Source organism: Pseudopodoces humilis, chromosome 16 (genome assembly GCF_049639895.1).
Source record: "Pseudopodoces humilis isolate 2021_Gansu_Grassland_sample_001 chromosome 16, ASM4963989v1, whole genome shotgun sequence".
NCBI lineage: Eukaryota > Metazoa > Chordata > Aves > Passeriformes > Paridae > Pseudopodoces > Pseudopodoces humilis.
Window position 1 is genome coordinate 19676729 of NC_142215.1, and position 18670 is coordinate 19695398.

Genomic DNA, 18670 nt, shown 5'->3' on the forward strand with positions numbered 1-18670 from the left:
GCAGGATTCATTGGCTAATTTATTGAGCAGAATGTCACATGCAACGCTACTGTTGTTCTCTCTGAGTCATGCACACCATGTGTTCGGACACTTCTAGTCTTTGTTTGGCAAGTGTACGACAATTCCAAGTAACCAGACATCCCTACTGGAAGCTCCAGCCTGGCTGACTGAGCAGTTACAGAGCAAGGACCATTGTGGGGAGCCTGGCGCTAGCAACATCATTGAGAACAAACCCCTCTATTTCCCCAACATTGGCATTTATTTCTCTGTTTTTCCAGCCAGACACTCTTGCCCTAATCCCTGGTGCAGGCAGCAAATTGCACCTCCCTACTCCTGGCAGCCCAACCCCACCAAAATTTGTTTTGTTTGGATTCCAGGTTTCATGGTGAATCCAGAACTGTGGTTCACATCCTCCAATCAAGTCTGAGCCGATTTCCAGTCGTTTTAGCAAAACTGCAGCACAAGAGCTTCTAAAGGCATCCAACAGCTCATCAGAGCTGGGTGTGTGACACCCGTGGGAGCACACAGAGAGAAACAGAGTCAGGTTGTTCAGGAGGCTTCTCAACATTCCCTTGACAAATGCTCCAACAGACTAAACACTAGGAACCAATTTCTCCCTGTGAGGATGGTGAGGCCCTGGCACAGGTTGCCCAGAGCAGATGTGGCTGGCCCATCCCTGGAAGGATCCAAGGCCAGGCTGGATGGGGCTTGGAGCAACCTGGGCTAGTGGGAGGTGTCCCAGCCCATGGCAGGGGGTGAAGTGAGATAGGCTTTAAGGCCCCTTCCAACCCAACCCATTCCACAATTCTATGAATGCTCTGAGTGAGCAAGTACTACAGGATGGAAAGCTTAAATTTCTTTAGGAACAGGAGAAAACCTAAAAATACTTAATCTGACCAAAAAAAAGCCACTCCTTTTAATTGAAGAAAGCCAAGTGGTGTAGAAAAAGCAGACTGGGATTCATTAATGTATCACAAGACATGTGGGCTGTGGTGTCCCAGAAATCACAAGTGCTAACAGAACTCAGCAGGAAGTTCAACTTAGTATTTTGGTAATATATTATTACCAAAGTACTTCTTGATGTCCATCAGACATCCTCTGCAAGTGGAAGCTGGGTCCATTCAGGAAAAATAAAATCAGAAGTATAGAAGAACTACAATAACGTAAGAAACTTGTCAAAACCCAAAGTCAATACATGATCAAGGCACAGAAAGAGCAGAGAAGGTTGCTGCTTCACAGAGACTTCACCTTGAGCAGTGGAACACCCTGCATAAGGCTGAGGAAATCCTTGGCATGGGAAACAGCACATGCTAAAAGGCTCCTCAGGCTTAAAAAACAACCATAATTTCAGGGAAGAAAAACCCAAACACTGTTAGACACAACTCAAATTCTGCATCAGGGAAATCAGAGACTGCCAGAAAACAATGTATAAAACATTCCACCTTTGGCTGATCCTGCTCTATTTTTCTCCTATTTGCTTAGATTATGGTTGCATAGAGGAGCCATGAGGCTTGTGGACACTCTTATAATTTAACAAGAAAAATGAAAAGAGTTTACTAGGTTTAAAGACTTTGGATCACCTACCAAAGAGGTGTTGTTCTATATACAAGTAACTTTCCATCCTTTGACAATTCCCATGTTTTACAAATATACTAACAGGGGTATTTCCATACCAGTGAATCCTCATGAACTCGAGGTTTGAGGTCCACACAATTATCCAATATCATCATTATGATCCCATTCTCACCAAATCGCTTCCAAAACTTGTGTGAGGCTAAAAGGAATTGGCCCAGATCCCTAAGTTCAAGTCAGAGTTCCACAACAAATACTATGGTGGTGTTTGATTTAATAAAGAAATCCCTTTATTAAAGAAATCTAATAAAACTTTTGATTAGCTTAGGGTAGGGTTTACTCACCCGCACTTCCAAGTTGTTTATAAAATCTGTATTCTAAGTGAAGCTGTGGTGCCCGAGATTTAATTGGTTCCTAGAACAGAAATAAATAAACTGTTTAAAATCAGTTTGACCAAAAGAAGTTCTCTCCTATACTTGAAGGTTTGTGCATAATTAAAACACCCCAGATTGAACTCCTAACAACAGACTTCACCATTACATGTCATTTAAATGAGAAAAGAACAAAAAGCAGTAAGATTTGCTCTCTGGAGGGAAAATAATCTCATTTAAATACAAAGCTCACTCATTGCAGCGAAATTCAAGAATCATTCCACAAAGCTCCTTGAAGATCCTTGAAGAACGACCCTGGACATTGGCAGAGGGAAGCCAAGGTTGCAAAAGCTCAAGTCCCAGGTCACTCTGTGGGCACTGTGATTGCCCACAGCGCTTTTGCTGGTCTGTATTTTTGAAAAATGTTGAGTCATACAAGTGTGTTTTAGATCAGACCACAGTCACTCACAGCAAGCACCACGGTGCAGCCAGACAGCTGGGAAAAACGAAGAAGTCTCCCCCTTCTTGTGGCAAGTGTCAGTCAAATATCTTGAAACACTCAATAATACTCTATTTTTATCCACAAAATACAAAAAAATAAAATGGCTAAGTCTGCAATGCACCCAAACCATCCCATTTATCAGCTGTTACTCATCCGCGCTTCACATACAAGACTTAATGCCTATGATCCATCAGGGCATTAACTTGCAAGATTACAGAGGTTCTAAAAATATAAAGTTAATATGGAGAGGATTAAGAGACTGGAGTAATTACATTTGCGATAAAAGTGTGCACTTGGGATAGGCGTGGATGTGGGTTCACCAACTGCCCAGTCAGCCTGGAGACAGGAGTTAATACTGGCCTCAATTTTTGTTGACCTATAGTCTTGCACTGTAAGACTGATGTCCACACTGGGTGTGAACTCCACAGTCAAGACTTCTTTCTAAGTGTGGAGAAGGAATTCTGTACAGGAATTCAGGCAATTTGACTTGCAGCCAAGCTGTTCCTCATCAGTTCAGGTCATCCCATCCATTTCCCAGCAAGGGGAATGAATGCTCCTGGTTACTTCTCAACTTAATCACAGAATTATTCAGGTAGGAAAAGGCTTCCAAGGTCACCAAATTCCTGATGTTTTAAAGCTCCAGAAGACAAATATGATTAAATACTCAGCAAACAATGTAAAAAAATATTCTGGAGGAAAAACTGAACCTGCACTGAAGGCAAATACAAAGCAACACACAAACAAGTTTCTTATGTAAGTCACATTTAAATTAAGATAATTGTTGCTGGTGGCTTGAGGGAGAGTCTACAGACACCTGCAGAGCACAGGGATTCATGGCAACAGGAACTCAGTGTGTTCAGGGAGTAGTTTATTTATCCAAACATGTAAAGGGGAAGGATTGATGTAGCAGGACATGATGCTGACAAAATCAGGGGAGGCAGCCCTGAGCCACTTCTGCATCAGGAGTTGCTGGAGCCAGAGCTCTGGACACTTGCCAGAGTCATGGCAGCTTCTGAGAAGATCATACCAGCACAGATGGTTGTCCTGTAGGCCAAGGGCTTAGGGATGATGGCAGATTTTATGTTTGTAGTAAAAATAACTGAATTGCTACAGCCTAATGGAGAAAATCCACAGCTCGAACCAACAGCATCATCACTGCTGCGAGGGGATGACCCGGTACTCGTGCTCTGACTGCAGCTGGATGGCACCAGGCTGGCTTCTCCCAGGGAAGAAATTCCTACTGTGGACAGTGCAGCTTTGAAAACCCCCAGAAGAATAAACCAGATGCCCCATACCAAGTAAGTCAGCTGAAGAGCAAGACCAGGAGCTACACAATGACACCACACAAATCAACACTGCCAGCAGTTTTCCAAGGTATAGCCTCAGTCCCAAAAAGAAACCACGAGGCATTAGCATGGAATTTTTCAGCACTTTCTGATAGGCTCTTGGTACCCATCACACAATTCCTTCATTTCCCAGCTCTGTGATAGGAGGCAGGAATAGCTGAGACAGCAGGGCTGCAGTGGTAGAAGGCGATCTCACAGCTTCAAGGACTTGAAGCAGTGCTTTGACTCAGTCCAACAATGAAGATAAAAGAAAATGTTGCCTGTAAGTAAATCTTACAGCTACTCCACCACTAATCCACAAATTATTTGAAGGATAAAGAAAATAGCAGTTAAGCCTGCATGTAAGAGAAGTGTATTTGCTGCTGAGGAGACTGAGTCATTCTTTCTCCTGTAGAGTTTTGTCTAAGATTAGACCCCCCTTTCTCCTACTGTTCCCTCCTTAAACTTCTCCAGAACAGAGCACATATAGGACACCTGGATGGCCATTGGATGGCAATTCCAGCCCCTTCACACAAGGAGAACCTGAGATTTTAAAGCCTGGATCGCAAGAGAGCAAATGAAACTGGAGAGTGTTGCAGAGTAACTGCTTGAACAGTTATTTGGGGAAAAAAAAATAGTAAGAAAAATGAAGAAAGAATGTGACCAGAGAAACAGGTCAGACTGAGGGAGCCATGAGGAAATGCCATTGAGTCCTGCCATATAGAAAAACTTCAGGTTACTGAGAGATGTCACTGCAGCCACTTTTTTGGGAGAAAAAAGCACCCTTTGGACTAGTACAGCTGTGTTTTACCTTATAGTTTCCAATGCAACAACTTTGTGGTATTATCTTTGGAAGCAAATTAGAAGCATTATTGCCTCAAGAAAACACTTGTCTGTGTATACAGCACATTTTCTATGGCCTAAAAGCAACAACTCTTTCTGATGTGCATCCATATCAAGGGTATCTCCTATGGAGCCAAGCTGGGAGAGCTGGGGGTGCTCACCTGGAGAGGAGAAGGCTCCAGGGAAACCTCAGAGCCCCTTCCAGTGCCCAAAGAGGCTCCAGGAGAGCTGGAGAGGGACTGGGGACAAGGTCTGGAGTGCCACAACAAGGGGGAATGGCTTCCCACTGCCAGAAGACAGGGTTAGATGGGATGTTGAGAAGAAATCCTTCTCTGTGAGGGTGGTGAGACCCTGGCACAGGTTGTCCAGAGCAGCTGTGGCAGCCCCATCCCTGCAAGTGTCCAAAGCCAGGTTGGATGGGTCTTGCAGCAACCTGGGATAGTGGGAGGTGCCCTTGGTGTCGCTACAAGGAAACCCAAACTTGTCTGGGATACCAGGCTTCTGAATTCCTCCAAAGGCATTTATTTATTTACTTTAGGGAACATCTTCTGACACTTGTGTGAAAAGAAGTCCCTCCTGCAAAGCTGTAATTATTTTTCATCTACTGCACATCATAAGGGGAATGCCAGAGATATGGAATCTGAGGCACTCGATCATGATCACAATTAATGCACCACATCTGCCCTGATTTTCTGTCACCAGAGTGATTCCTGTCATTTTTCCAGATAGCATCAACTGGGCAAACTGGGGGGTTTGCTGTAGTATCAAATCAGCACCACAACTTTAATTTCAGATTTTAGGGTTTGGATTATGTTTAAAGAGTGTCTGCATGAGAACTCAGCACATCAGGTGAAGATATCGAATCTGAAACCCCAAGGGACTGATGAAAGTCTGAGTTTACAGACAGGAAAAGTTAAGGATTAAACACAAACTACTAGGCTGTGAGTTTATAAATGCGTAAGAGCTACAAGTTAGGGAGTTCCCCATCCCCCAGATTCCACAGATGATGAGACTGTATCTTCTCTGCAACACAAGGCAGCCAGAGGAAAGACTGACCTTCACCAAATGGGATCTTGTTTTACATGTTGCATCTGCAGTCTCTCAGTATCACCAGACCGAACTGTGCCCTGCTCCCCCAGGGAATTTTAATCAAAGGAACACCCTTCTTCCTGTCTCCAAAAGCAGGGACCACCAGGTTGCACAGTGCCATGCTCCTAACCACACATCCTGACAACTGGAGAATTCCTGGAGTCTCTAAGGGAAAGCCTGAGCCACGGAGTGGCAGGAGGTGACAAGGGCACTACCAACCAGTGCCCTTCACTGGCACCTGGGCAGAGGAACATCTGCTCTAAGGCAGCTACAGATCCTTTAGGTACCAAAAACCTCCAGCAGGTTGAAGGCTGGTTTTTTTCCCCTGCTTTTAGTGCTTTTAAGACTTACCTTAGTTTTAGCAATCATTCCCAGCTGAGGGGAGCACTGAGAGCAGCACTGAGCCCAGATTGAAAAACTTGCTTTTAGTCTGAATTTTTAACATGAAGTACAAATCATTTAAAGACACCTGAAGGTACTACTTACCAGTTTGATCGCTACATATTCATTGGTGTAGAGATTTTTACCTGGAAAGGGAGAAGAAAAAAACCCTTTTAGTTCCACATTCAACATTTGCAGCTCAAGGCACAATGAGAAACAGTGACACTGATGCCAAAGGGCTGTTTTCACAATTCCCCCTGAAGTTCCTGCCTTTAACAAAGCATAAGCCTGAAAATAATCAAAATAATGAACAGTTTGCAGCAGTTTAGCAGGGCAGGCAAATAACACCACCTACTCAGCACAAGGTAAATGTATTTTATGGCAGCACTTTCGCTCCATGCACGTGTTAAAGGAGGTATCCCAGACACACCAGGCTTCATTATCCATGATGCCAAGAAAGTCTGGGGAAAAATAACTGAAGAGTCAGAGTGTCATTCCTTTTGGAAATGTCTTGGATCTGCTGGACAGTGAATAACTTCATCTTGGGATGTACAGGGAGAGGTTGATCATGCTCTGGGAAGCACGAAGGGCAGGAGTGTGAGATGAACACAACTAGTTGAGCACAAATCCAGCTCCCAGTGCAAAGAACCAGAGCTGGGAACCATGTGTGCTACAGCTGGAGGGGAATTTTCCTCCAGGAGCCTGTCTGGTGTTTGAAGCAAGCCCTGGCCCTCCTCAGTGATCTGAGGCAATGATGCACAGCTCCGTGTCAGGAACATCTCCCCCTGTGTTCTGACACTGCCAGTTATCATATCACTCAATGTCCTCTGCTCCCTCTGCCACGGATTTTGAGCAATCACTCCCCCTCCACTTCCTCCTGGCCCAGGCCCAACAGCAAACTCTTCTGGAAGGGACACCACAGGGAAAGATGCTTGGGCAGTCCCTGGACCCCCCCCGTCCCCCCATCCTGACCTCCTCTAGTCCCACTGTCCAAAGGAAGCCCCCACCACAAAGGCTCCCTGTGGATTTATTCAGGGAAACATTGACCTTTGTCATCAATGTCACAGCAAAAGTCATGTTGTTCTTCACTCAGTTTTACTGAGCAAGTCCAAAATTCAGGAGCAATCCAGGATGGAAGTCATCAGGGCTTATTTGTAGCATCAGCTTTGCTCAGCTCTCTTACTCATTTATTTTCCAATTCCTGTAATGGATATTGATGCTTGGATAGCCCAGCTCCTGAGAAAGCCCAGGACAGAATGACATCATTCAGAGCAGGCAGGAGCTGGAACAGCTCTTCCATATCCATGTGGCAGCATTAAAAAACATGCCATGTCCTCCTCAGCACAGGATACAACAGCACAGGGAGACTCAATAAAATTAAAGACATTATGAACATGGGAGAAGACACAAAGTCATCTTTAAATCCTGAAATACCAGGGGAAATTTAGTTTACTTTATACCAGCTTCATGTTTTCTGCATTTAACTTCTTTTGATGCTTTCCCTGCTGTATCACTCAGGGTACTTCTGGCCTCTAAATCTGGGGGTTCCCACCAAGCAGATTGTTTTAACATCCCTCAGGAATAGAAGACATCATAGCTCCAACCTGTTCAGGTACCTTTAACACAGGACAGGGATTTAAATGTGAGGTTAAATATCCTCAGAGGGGGTGTTTCCTGACAGCAGAGCTGAAAGCTCAGCCTCAGCATTAACCCCTGACACACAGTGGGGGGTTTCCATGTATTTCTTTCAATCTTTTAGAAAAAGACATAGTATTATGCCCAGACTGGAAACTAAGGGTAAAAAGGAGATTTTGCAGTTTCATCAGGAACCTGCTGACACCAGAAAGCATTGCAAGGCCAAATCTGTGGAAAAGCAGGTGGCAGATAAACCCCTCCACCCTCTGAGACAGACTGGGGCTCCAGCCAACAGCGGGGGGGAGAAGATGTGAGGACATTAAGGGACGGAAATCTAAATACACCTGGATTATCTGCTCCACATTAGCTACCAGCAAATAAACCCCATCGTCAGCTCCAGCTTTATCTTGCTCCCTGAAACTGCCTCTTCCCCTCCTCACATCAGAATCCCAGAATGGTTTGGGTTGGAAGGACCTCAAAGCTCATCTCATTCCAGCCCTGTCATGGGCAGGGACACCTTCCACTACCCCAGGTTGCTCCAAGCCCTGTCCAGTCTGGCCTTGGACACTTCCAGGGATCCAGGGGCAGCCTGTGCCAGGGCCTCACCCCCCTCTCAGCCAACCATTTCTTCCCAATATTCCATTCTGGCAGTGGGAAGCCATTGCCCCTTATCCTTGCACACCATCCCTTGTCCCCACTCCCTCTGCAGCTCTCCTAGAGCCCCTTCAGGCCCTGGCAGGGGCTCTGAGCTCTCCCTGGAGCTTTCTCCTCTCCAGGTGAGCACCCCCAGCTCTCCCAGCCTGGCTCCAGAGCAGGGCTGCTCCTTAGAGCAGCTCCACAGCCTCCTCTGGGCTTGTTCCAGCAGCTCCACATCCTTCTGATGTTGGGGACCCCAGAGCTGGAGGCAGCTCTGCAGATGGGGTCTCACCTGAGCAGGGCAGAGGGACAGAATCCTCCACTCTCCTGCTGCCCACACTGAGGGATCAGCTCAGGACACGATGGAGATGCTCAGTTTGAGTACACTGAGGCAGGGAAGCTTCAGCCCAAATTCCTGAGGAAGTCAGATGCTTTGAAGAACGAAATAAACCCCCAAGGAGGGAGGCACGAGAACTCCACTCCCTGTGGATCCCATGACCTCCATCACAGCCTTAGAGATGCACCTCCACCCTGGGAATGATACCTACAGACCTTCCATCAACACTTGTGCTCTCCCACCAATGCAGGATAATGACATTGGGAAAACTGCTCTTCCAAGCTTGTTCCAAGGCAAGGAAGGACACGGCCAACACCCTCCATGTGTGTGGAGTCACAATCCAGTCTATTATGGTCTGTTTCATGAGGCTGAGGACTAGGCAGACAATACTTTTGGTAATGAAATTCTTCAGTTAAATAACTGGGATTAGCAGCACAGCAGCTTGGGATGTCAGGCCAGCTGCCAAAGGTAAATGAACTAATTCATCCTCCAGTTCATCCCCTTCTGAGCACATGCTGTGGGGAGATTCTGAACATAAATGGGTCCAGCCTCTAAACTTCAAACCCTCCCCAAAGCTGCAGCCCAAGATGCTTGCTTTGCCAGCTGCTCTAGGAAAGCAAATCCCCAAAATCTCTCTGCTGGCTTGCTCCAGACTGAGATCTCTGCCTTGGTTTTGCTGTCACACTATCCAAGCTGCAATGGTTTACTCTCCCTCCTCCTCCCAGGCAGAACAGGCTGCATGGAAGAGTTTTACAGGAGAAGTGCCCTGCCCATGGGAACAAGCCTTGAGCAGTAGCTCCACCTTCACCTCGCACAACCAAAGATCATCTGTAGCACAGTGAGGGGATGTAACTGTGCTGGCAAAAGCCTTCAAGTTGAGGCAATGCTTTTGATGGAGCAGTAAGTCCATGCCTCAGTTTTGGGTAGTTCCACCGATAATTATTAACTATATATTCCAAAGGAGAAGTGATGCGCTATTATGTCACCAGCATTCATGTGGGAAACTTCCCCAAGAGGATTTCTCAAGGCCTTGGTAATGAGATGTGGTGATGGATTGGAGACAGCAGAGAAGCCCAAAATGATGCATCTCCAAAGTGATGCATCTACAGAGACCATATCATTGGGTACTTGGGACATGCCTGATTTGCTGTCCCTTCTAGAGCAGGTCTGAAAATAAAAGCTCCTGGTGTAGGTGCTTCCCAGGATCTGCTCCTGCCCTGCCCTCCACATCTAACATTACTCCTGTCAAATAACGACTTTTTATTTTGGAATCACTGCCCCAGTATCAGATACTATTATCACCTTTAAGTATTTATTTTACTGGCTTACTTGTTTTGAAGCAGAGTTCCTGGCTTCAAACTGCAGCCTGGGAGGCAGCTGTGTGATTCTCACTTTTGGGAACACCTTCCCAGTTCCAATGGAACTGCTCTGACCTACAAAGAAGCAGCTTTTTTGCTGGTTTGGGGCCTGCTGCTCTTCTAACATTTTTCCAGTTTCAAACAGGGTGAAAAACTGTGTTAACTGCCATTTTAAAATGATACCTCAACACACTGTTTTGAAAAGTCAAGATAATGTTTTAATTAGAGCAAAAAGATCTAGGCTCCAGTCTACAGCTCTGGGGCCCCCAACAGCAGCAGCACCTGGAGCTACTGGAGCCAGTCCAGAGGGGGCCATGGAGAGGCTTTGAGGGCTGGAGCCCCTCTGCTCTGGAGCCAGGCTGGGAGGCTCCAGGTGAACAGCTGGAGAGGAGAAGGCTCCAGAGAGAGCTCAGAGCCTCTGCGAGGGCCTGAAGGGGCTCCAGGAGAGCTGGAAAGGGACTGGGGACAAGGGATGGAGGGACAGGACACAGGGAATGGCTTCCCACTACCAGAGGACAAGGTTAGATGGATATTGAGAAGTTGTTCCCTGTGAGGGAGGTGAGGCCCTGGCACAGGGTGCCCAGAACAGCTGTGGCTGCCCCTGGATCCCTGGAACTGTCCAGGGCCAGGCTGGATGGGGCTTGGAGCAACCTGGGATAGTGGAAGGTGTCCCTGCCCATGGCAGGGGAGTGGACAAAGATGAGTTTGAAGCTAAACCCCTCTGTGATTCTCTGATTAAAAAAAAAGTCTGCTGTAACAAGAACTTAACGTTTATCTTGGAAATCCCTCCGACCTACCAAAACCTCAATAACAGTTTTACATTAGTACCTTTTTAATTGCTTTACTTCAACAAGGGTGCCAAACACCAGGAAAAAAGACTTTTGAAGGGCCCTACTAATCCCTACCATGGCTCATGGTTAAGGACTTTGGGAGAATACAAGGAATACCTCCTGGGTAAGCTCTTGAGTCCGTTTAAGAGGGTGGCCTGTCTGAAGAAGCAGCCACTGCTTTACCCTGTTTCAGTAATTACTCTGGGCCAGATCACAGATTCGTTAAGTTTGCAAAAGACGTCCAGGATCATCAAAGCCAACATTTGAAAAAATCCCACCATTCCCACTAAACCACACTGTGCAGTGGCACATCTCCTCCTCTTCTGAACACTTCCAGGAATGATGACCTCAATGCTTCCCTGAGGAGCCTGTTCCGATGCTCAGCCATTTTTTTCCTAATATCCAGCCTGACCCTCCCCTGGTACAACTTGTGGCCATTTCCCGTGTCCTATCAAACACTAAGGTTTTTTTTGTTCATCTCCCCATCTCAGCTCCTTGAGGGCTGGAATCCAACTGTCCTGTTCCCACATACTCCAAAAAAGTAATATCCTTGAGTGATGTGTATTTTCAGGAAGAAAGACCAACCCTAAGCAGTGAGCTGGATATATACAGCAAAGAGCTTCCTTAGGTAAGTGCCATCTCCTCACTGTAGGATCAAACAAGAGCAGCTTAAACTGAAAACACAACACCTTGAGGAAGAGAAATTCTTCAGGGAATTGGAAAAAACTATTTTCCCTTTCTTTATCAGTGCGTGACTTTGTTCTGCCTGTGATATTGGTGCTTAACTGCTCGGAAACCACACAAAAAATGGGCAAAAAGCAGAGGGCACCTCATTCATCTTCACAGGACAAAACTGTTATCAGAGACTTGTGTGCTCAGATTTCAGCTGCTGCTTCTCCTTCCCCCTAGCGATAATTACCATGGGCTGAGCAAGAGAAATAGCTGCTATTTGAGCAAATAGGAGCTCTTAAAGTGATAGTGACTGGCAAAAAGCAAGAGAAATGAAAAAAAAAAAAGTAATACAGCTTCTGTAGGACCTTACAACAAATTGTTGTTATCAGTATGTGTGGCTCATTGCCTAAATTTTTGTAATACTATAAACTAGCATTAACAATACATGTATTATAAAAAAAAAATAAACACTCAATTAGCAGGTGTTGCAATTTAAAATTGAATTTCTCTGTAAAATGACTTTTTCAGAAGTGAAATCTCTTCTGTAAGCTCCATGCCATGAAACTGTACACGAGTCACAAACCCAAGACTGCTAAAATTTTGAAAAATGTGAAAAAGAATCATGGAAACAGGAGCTGCCTCCCCACAGTGTGGGCAACAGGGGAGGGGGGATTCTGCCCCTCTGCCCTGCTCAGGTGAGACCCCACCTGCAGAGTTACCTCAGCCCTGGGTCCAACAGCAGCAGGACATGGAGCTGCTGGAGCAAGCCCAGAGGAGCCATGGAGCTGCTCCCAGGGCTGGAGCCCCTCTGGAGCCAGGCTGGGAGAGCTGGGGGTGCTCACCTGGAGAGGAGAAGGCTCCAGGGAGAGCTCAGAGCCCCTGCCAGGGCCTGAAGGGGCTCCAGGAGAGCTGGAGAGGGAGTGGGGACAAGGGATGGAGAGACAGGAAGGGGCAATGGCGTCCCGGTGCCAGAGGGCAGGGCTGGATGGGATAGTGGGAAGAAATTGTTTCCTGTGAGGGTGGTGAGGCCCTGGCACAGGGTACCCAGAGCAGCTGTGGCTGTCCCTGGATCCCTGGAAGTGTTCAAGGCCAGACTGGATGGGGCTTGGAGCAACCTGGGATAGTGGAAGGTGTCCCTGCCCATGGCAGGGGTGGGATGGGATGAGCTTTAAGGTGGCTTTCATCCTAAACCAGTTTGTGATTCTGTGATTTGGGCACCAGCTGAATAAACTCAAGAGCTGTATATCTAGAGGGAACCACTACAGCTGCTAAACCTCAGAGCAGAGCTTGGATTACAAAGCAATTCAACATCTCTCAGGGGATCCTGAGATCCTGATGTTTGCTGTTGGGGAGGCTTTGAGAATCCAATAGAGCAATTCATGTTATGTCACTGTAAGGATCCAAATTTATCTTTAGCTGCCAATTACACTCATGTGCAGGAAGGTGGGAGTTTCCACCCTTGCCCTTGGTTTCTCTTCACCTTAGGAGTGTTATCTCTGCTCAGGTGAATCAATAAAACTCTGATGCAATGCTGAAACCAAAATACCCATTCACTGAGACACACCAGACATGAGCTGTTTGATCTTCACACCATGGAACAGCAGCACATATATTGATGCAACAACCCAACCTCAGAGTGGGAAATCACACAGATTCATTTAAGATGACATATTCTGAGCAGGAATCTACAAAGACACTATCAGTAGTGTTATGACCCTTGAATTATGTGAAGCAACATCAGCTGCTTCCCTCACCTCATTTAAAACACAAGCATTGTTTTTTAGGATGACTTGAGAGCCCAGTGCTCTGCTCTGCATTGGTCTCTTAAGTAGCCCTAAACAAACAATGCATCAGTGGAACCATCTGGTTTGGGCAACCAGCTGCAAGACGTGGTTAGGAAACCAACAGACCATGAACAAACATTGGGCTGCCGGGCTGGCTGAGGGAGCCAGATGGCAACTCGGCACATCCTGCTCCTCGCCAGCAAGCCCAGCACACAGACAGAGCAGGCAGAGAGTGATGGGGCTGAAATCAGGGCAGTGAGGTTAGGGAAGGACATGGAATTGAGTCTGAGTGCTAGGAAAGAGTCTCACCTATCTCTTTAAATGGGCGTTCTAGCTTATAAACAAAAAATTGTCAGCAAGATTTAGCAATTCACAGTTATGATTTTTTTTTTTTCACCTTAGGCAAGATATTCAGTGCTGTGAACAGTCATCATTTGTTGGGATTGTTCAAAATTTGCATCTTTGGCCTCTCCAGTGTATTCCCTTTGACTTTATTTAAATCAAAATCATGCTAAGAGTTACATCTTCTGAGTCAGAAGCTTTGGATAAGGCAGCTCAACACTTGGGAAACAAGACAGTGCACACGTTTCTCGAGCCAGGATAAGTTTCTATGTATTTATAATCCACTGGTGAAATACTAATTTGCATAATGCAGGCCACTAAAATGCTTCCTTCTTACCTAGTCTGAGTTCTCCAAAGTTCCCACACCCAATCTTCTTGCCCACTCTGAAGTTGGGTCCCACCATAAGAACGCCGGAAGACGCCGATGAGCTCGGCCGAGAACCGTGCCCACTCCTTCCCGGCATCCCTTTCGTTGTCCGCTGCCTTTCATCCTTATCCCTATTAGGATGGTCCATGATCTTAGTGAAATACCTCTGCCAGCAAGCTGGCAGAAAGGAGTTGGGAGTACACACTCTTCTCCTTAGAACAGAAATTTATATCCAAAAGTATCTGTGTTGGAGTTCAAGAGAGTCATGGAAACTCATGGAGTTCTTTTGGCACCAGATCCAGTTTCTTAATGCATCTTGATAATGTACCAAAGGGTCAACTGTGTTCTTGAGAATTCAATAAAGGCAGGTTGCTTTTGGTTTCTTACCTGGGGAAAAGAAGAGATACATGAAATAAAAATCATTATTTTAAAATACCAAGTGAGAAAGATACAACAGGGCCAATGTCCAGAACTTTCCCGGCCTTGAGGAATTTAACAGCTATATGAAAACTTTATCATTTTCTTAACAACTTTCTGATAAAAAGCCCTGATGTCATGAAGTAAGTGCTGTCCATCCACTGTTCCTACTTATCCCATTCTTGGAAGTGTCTCAGGCCAGGTTGGACGGGGCTCCACCTGTTTAGTGGAAAGTGTCCCTGCCTATGGCTGTGGGTGGATCCAGCTGAGCTTTAAGGGATTTCCCAACCCAAACCAGACTGTAATTCCATGATTCCACTGGAGTTATCAGGACTGACACCACATGCAGTAACCAAAGCCATTCCAACTACACCAGCACGTCAGGTGGACACTGCAAGGAAACCACATTCCACCTTCACAGCCCCTGTGAAGAGTAGGTTTGGTTTTTCCTCACTTCTTACATTTATCAAGTACTACAGAAAAGCAAGACAAAGAAACACAAACAATATAATTTGCCTTTCATTGGCAAAGGGGCCAATGAAAGGTGCCAAGAGAAGAAAATTTTTTAGCACTTAAAATCCTCCTTGCTTTTACCTCTTTATCCTGAATAACCTAAGTCAGAAGGGACCCACAGGAATCACTTTGTCCAACTTCAAATTGACCTCAGATATATTTGCTAATTTAAACTGCTGTCCAACACAGATGACCAAAATGAGGAGCCAAAGCAGCAACACCTCTGTAGAAGGCTTAGCAAGAGTTCCTTCTGTTCATTTTGCCATGAAATCATCCAGGTTGGAAAAGACCTCCAAGATGACCAAGTCCAACTATTAACCTGGCATTGGCCCATTTAATGATGATCCTCTGGTCCACCAGATGGTGAAGCTAAGGTACCTCCTTCCAGTTATCTAAAAATAAAAGACTAGGATTATTACACATGCACACAGAACAGAAGCATGAGCCCTTCTGAGATCTGACTATGCTTTCCCTGGCCTCCAGCTGTGGAACACTTCTATTTCTGGAGACTTTTCATTCAACCTAAGGCACCTGGATAGAAGGCAAAAGTCACTCATGCTGGATACACAAAATTCAGGGAACTACCAGTTGGAAATTCCAGTTTTTGAGTATTCATAGAATCTCAGAATGGTTTGGTTGGAAGGGACCTTAAAGTCCATTTTGTTTCATTTTACCCTTTGCCATGGGCAGGGACACTTTCCACTTGCCCAGGTTGCTCCAAGCCCTGTCCAGCCTGGCCTTGGGCACTTCCAGAGACAGGGCAGCTGCAGCTTCTCTGGGCAACTGGTGCCAGGGCCCCACCACCTTCACAGGGAAGAATTTTCCTCTAATATTCAGTCTAAACACATAATTTCAGCTTAAAGCCCCCTTGTCCTATCACTTCTTGCTCTTGTAACGAGTCCCTCCTCAGCCTTCCTGTACGTCTGTCCCCTTTAGGTACTGGAATTCTCCTTGTCATTTGGGACAGTTGTGGATCCCTGCAGGAAATGTCACACAGCATGTCTGCAACATATCCAGGAGGTCTGACAATCACTGGGTCACCTGAGAAGCTCCGTATCTCAGCCACACCACCAGTTTGGCCATAAACTGAAGTGACAAGCTCCCAGCACGCTCCTAAGCAATGTGTCAAACACCAGTTGCAATTCAGCACCTCTGGCCTAGACAAAATGTTCATGTACATGAAATTATTTAGTATTACCAAGCTTTACTTGTCCCTCAAATTAATTCCAGATTTAATACTCAGAAGTGAATACGGATTAGCAGGAAGTATCCGTTACCAGTGAACTGGCTGAACTGGTTCTTCATCACAGACATCCCCACATACTCTGCCATGCTTGGCACAGACACAGCAGAGCTGTGTTTGCCCTGTGAAACCAGCCAGCAGGAGCAGTGATGAGACTCTATCAGATATCAGAAAATCACTTTGACTGGACCCCACCCCAGGCTGTCCCTGGCTTCAAAACAAACAACACGAAAAGTTTTACTGCTGAACTCAAACCAAATGTGAGAATGACTTCTAGTAGTAGGTAGATTTACTCACACAGGTCTTTCCGACAAAAATGTGCAAAAATAAAACTGAAGCATGGGAAGTTTTGGACTGTCTGTCTATTTGGTCTATCTCTGCTATGGCAAGAGAAGTAGACATAGAACATTCCAATTAAATGTTTTACTTCCAGTTAAAGCTATCATGTAATACATGATTCCACGTAATACAACATATGGGTCTGGCACTTGAGGACATGGCTCAGTGATGGGCTTGGCAGTGCTGGGAGAATGGCTGGACTCAGTGATCTCAAAGGGCTTTCCTCACCTAAATGATTCCATGATGCTGGAGTGTTCCTAGGGTTGGATCACTAAGAAAGATGAGTAGGACACAGGAATTCTAAGAGTGAAAAATAAGTAACACTTTGGAAAACACACTCAAACCCACCAAAGCCAGAGAAGAATTTTTTCCCCTGGAGATCAAAGTCATTATTTTAATCAAGATTGAGTAATTTGTGACCTACAACCTCCAAAATGGAAACACAAAGAAATCTCCAGCAAGAGCACAAACCCTGCCCAGTTTATACCTTGCTCAGCACATCTCAGATGGGACAAGCAACCCCATTATCCTCAGGCAAATTAAGCACAAGTCCCACCACACATTTTCTGGCTCACAAAGTAAGATGTTAATGGTTATGAGCTCCTACGCCTCCGTCCTTCCCCCGCTCCCCATCTGGATCAGGTCTCCCAGGGGAGAAGGATGGAAAGGTCATGCCTGACAGTCTGCAAACACTAACCATCCTCTCTCAGCTGAAAGCCTCCTGCAAACAGGAATTCAGAGCAGCAGTAGTGCTCTGAGAAGCTCTTTATCACAGCCAAGCTGAGGAGCAGAGCCTAGGTGCCAGCATACCAGCTCTCACAAAGATCTTACACCATCCTTACCACCTATTTAAACGTAAGTAGTAAATATGGCATCAAATATGGCCTTGGAGGACCAGCAGAGCACTTGGCTTTGGAGGGGAAGCAGCAGAAGAATGAAGACCAGACTGTCAGTCACATTAATATTTAAAGGCTGCTCAGAACACTGGGATGACTTCCTGCCATGATTCAAACTTTTTAATAATGATTCCTTCCTACCTTTCCACCCACTCAGCAAGATTGCTCCTCAAAGTTACTTCCATTTGAACGGAGCCGCATGGAGATATTCCCCTAACGGTGAATCAGCTCAATTCCAGGATTGATTTCACTACAATACAGCTGGAGACACAGGAACAGTTATTTAATGAAAGACACAGGCTTGAAAGGAAATTACTTGCAGCACAGTTAGCTAAGCAAAAAAAACAACAGCACTGTATCCTACACACTTCCAAACACTTACCCCCAAATCTGTGTCACAGCCTCTCCTCCACTGATAAACCCGCAGCACTACAGCTAGAAACCAGCTTCTAGGTGGTGTGAAATCATGGAACAGTTCAGGTTGGAAGGGACCTTAAAACTCATCTTGTTCCACCCCCTGCCACGGGCTTCCACTAGACCAGGTTGCTCCAAGCTTGGTCCAACCTGGACTGGAACAATTCCAGGCAGCACTGAAGGGCAGCTGCTGTTTGTGTTAATACCCACAATCCAGTGTAAAGGAGTGTTTAATAAATGGCACAGAGACACTGCTCACAGCCACACAATTTTTCAGGGGAGCCCTTCAGACGTAGGAAAGGACATTGCAAATGAGAGGTTGGTGTAAAGAAGCCAAAGCGATCCTTGCTCCCCCTTTTCAAAGGAAAAGCTCACTTCCCTTGAACTCAAAATGTCTTTGACCTTCTTGAGTTACTCTGGACATCTTTCCATGATAGGAACAAGTTTTGTCAAAGTCTTGGCTTGTGGTACAATTTCAGACATCTGTCCAAATTGAAATAGTCAATGAACACCCCCTTCTTCAAATCGAAGCAAGAAGGCCTGGTCCAGGGCTGTGTGTGGTTTTGATCCCTGAAGGAGTCACTACATGCCAAAAATAAAACTGCAAATGCCTGGTGGAGGAAGCAACACCCTAAAAAGCAGGAATTCAGTCCCATCATTCCTTTTTAAATCTTTTAAGAAGAGACACCCAAGAAAGCCCCATTTTGTGTTGGGATGGGTGAACTCACCCTGCTCTCTACAGACACAGAACCACAATTCCTCAAAGCAGCTCCAAGATCATTGCTTTAGGACAAGGCACATGCC

General features: G+C 45.8%; 1 protein-coding gene across 3 annotated transcripts in view; it reads right to left on the minus strand.

The window, feature by feature from the left end:
* Positions 1-18670, minus strand: part of CSNK1G1 (casein kinase 1 gamma 1) — a 93316-nt gene that overhangs the window by 40490 nt on the left and 34156 nt on the right. For all 3 annotated transcript variants that reach the window (XM_088063022.1, XM_005521337.3, XM_014251160.2), the window contains exons 3-5: positions 14015-14431; positions 6189-6229; positions 1917-1986 (exon numbers count right to left, since the gene is read on the minus strand). In XM_088063022.1, coding sequence (XP_087919148.1) covers positions 1917-1986; positions 6189-6229; positions 14015-14192 — 289 coding nt within the window. In that variant the 5' untranslated portion in view covers positions 14193-14431. The remainder of the gene's footprint in view (positions 1-1916; positions 1987-6188; positions 6230-14014; positions 14432-18670) is intronic.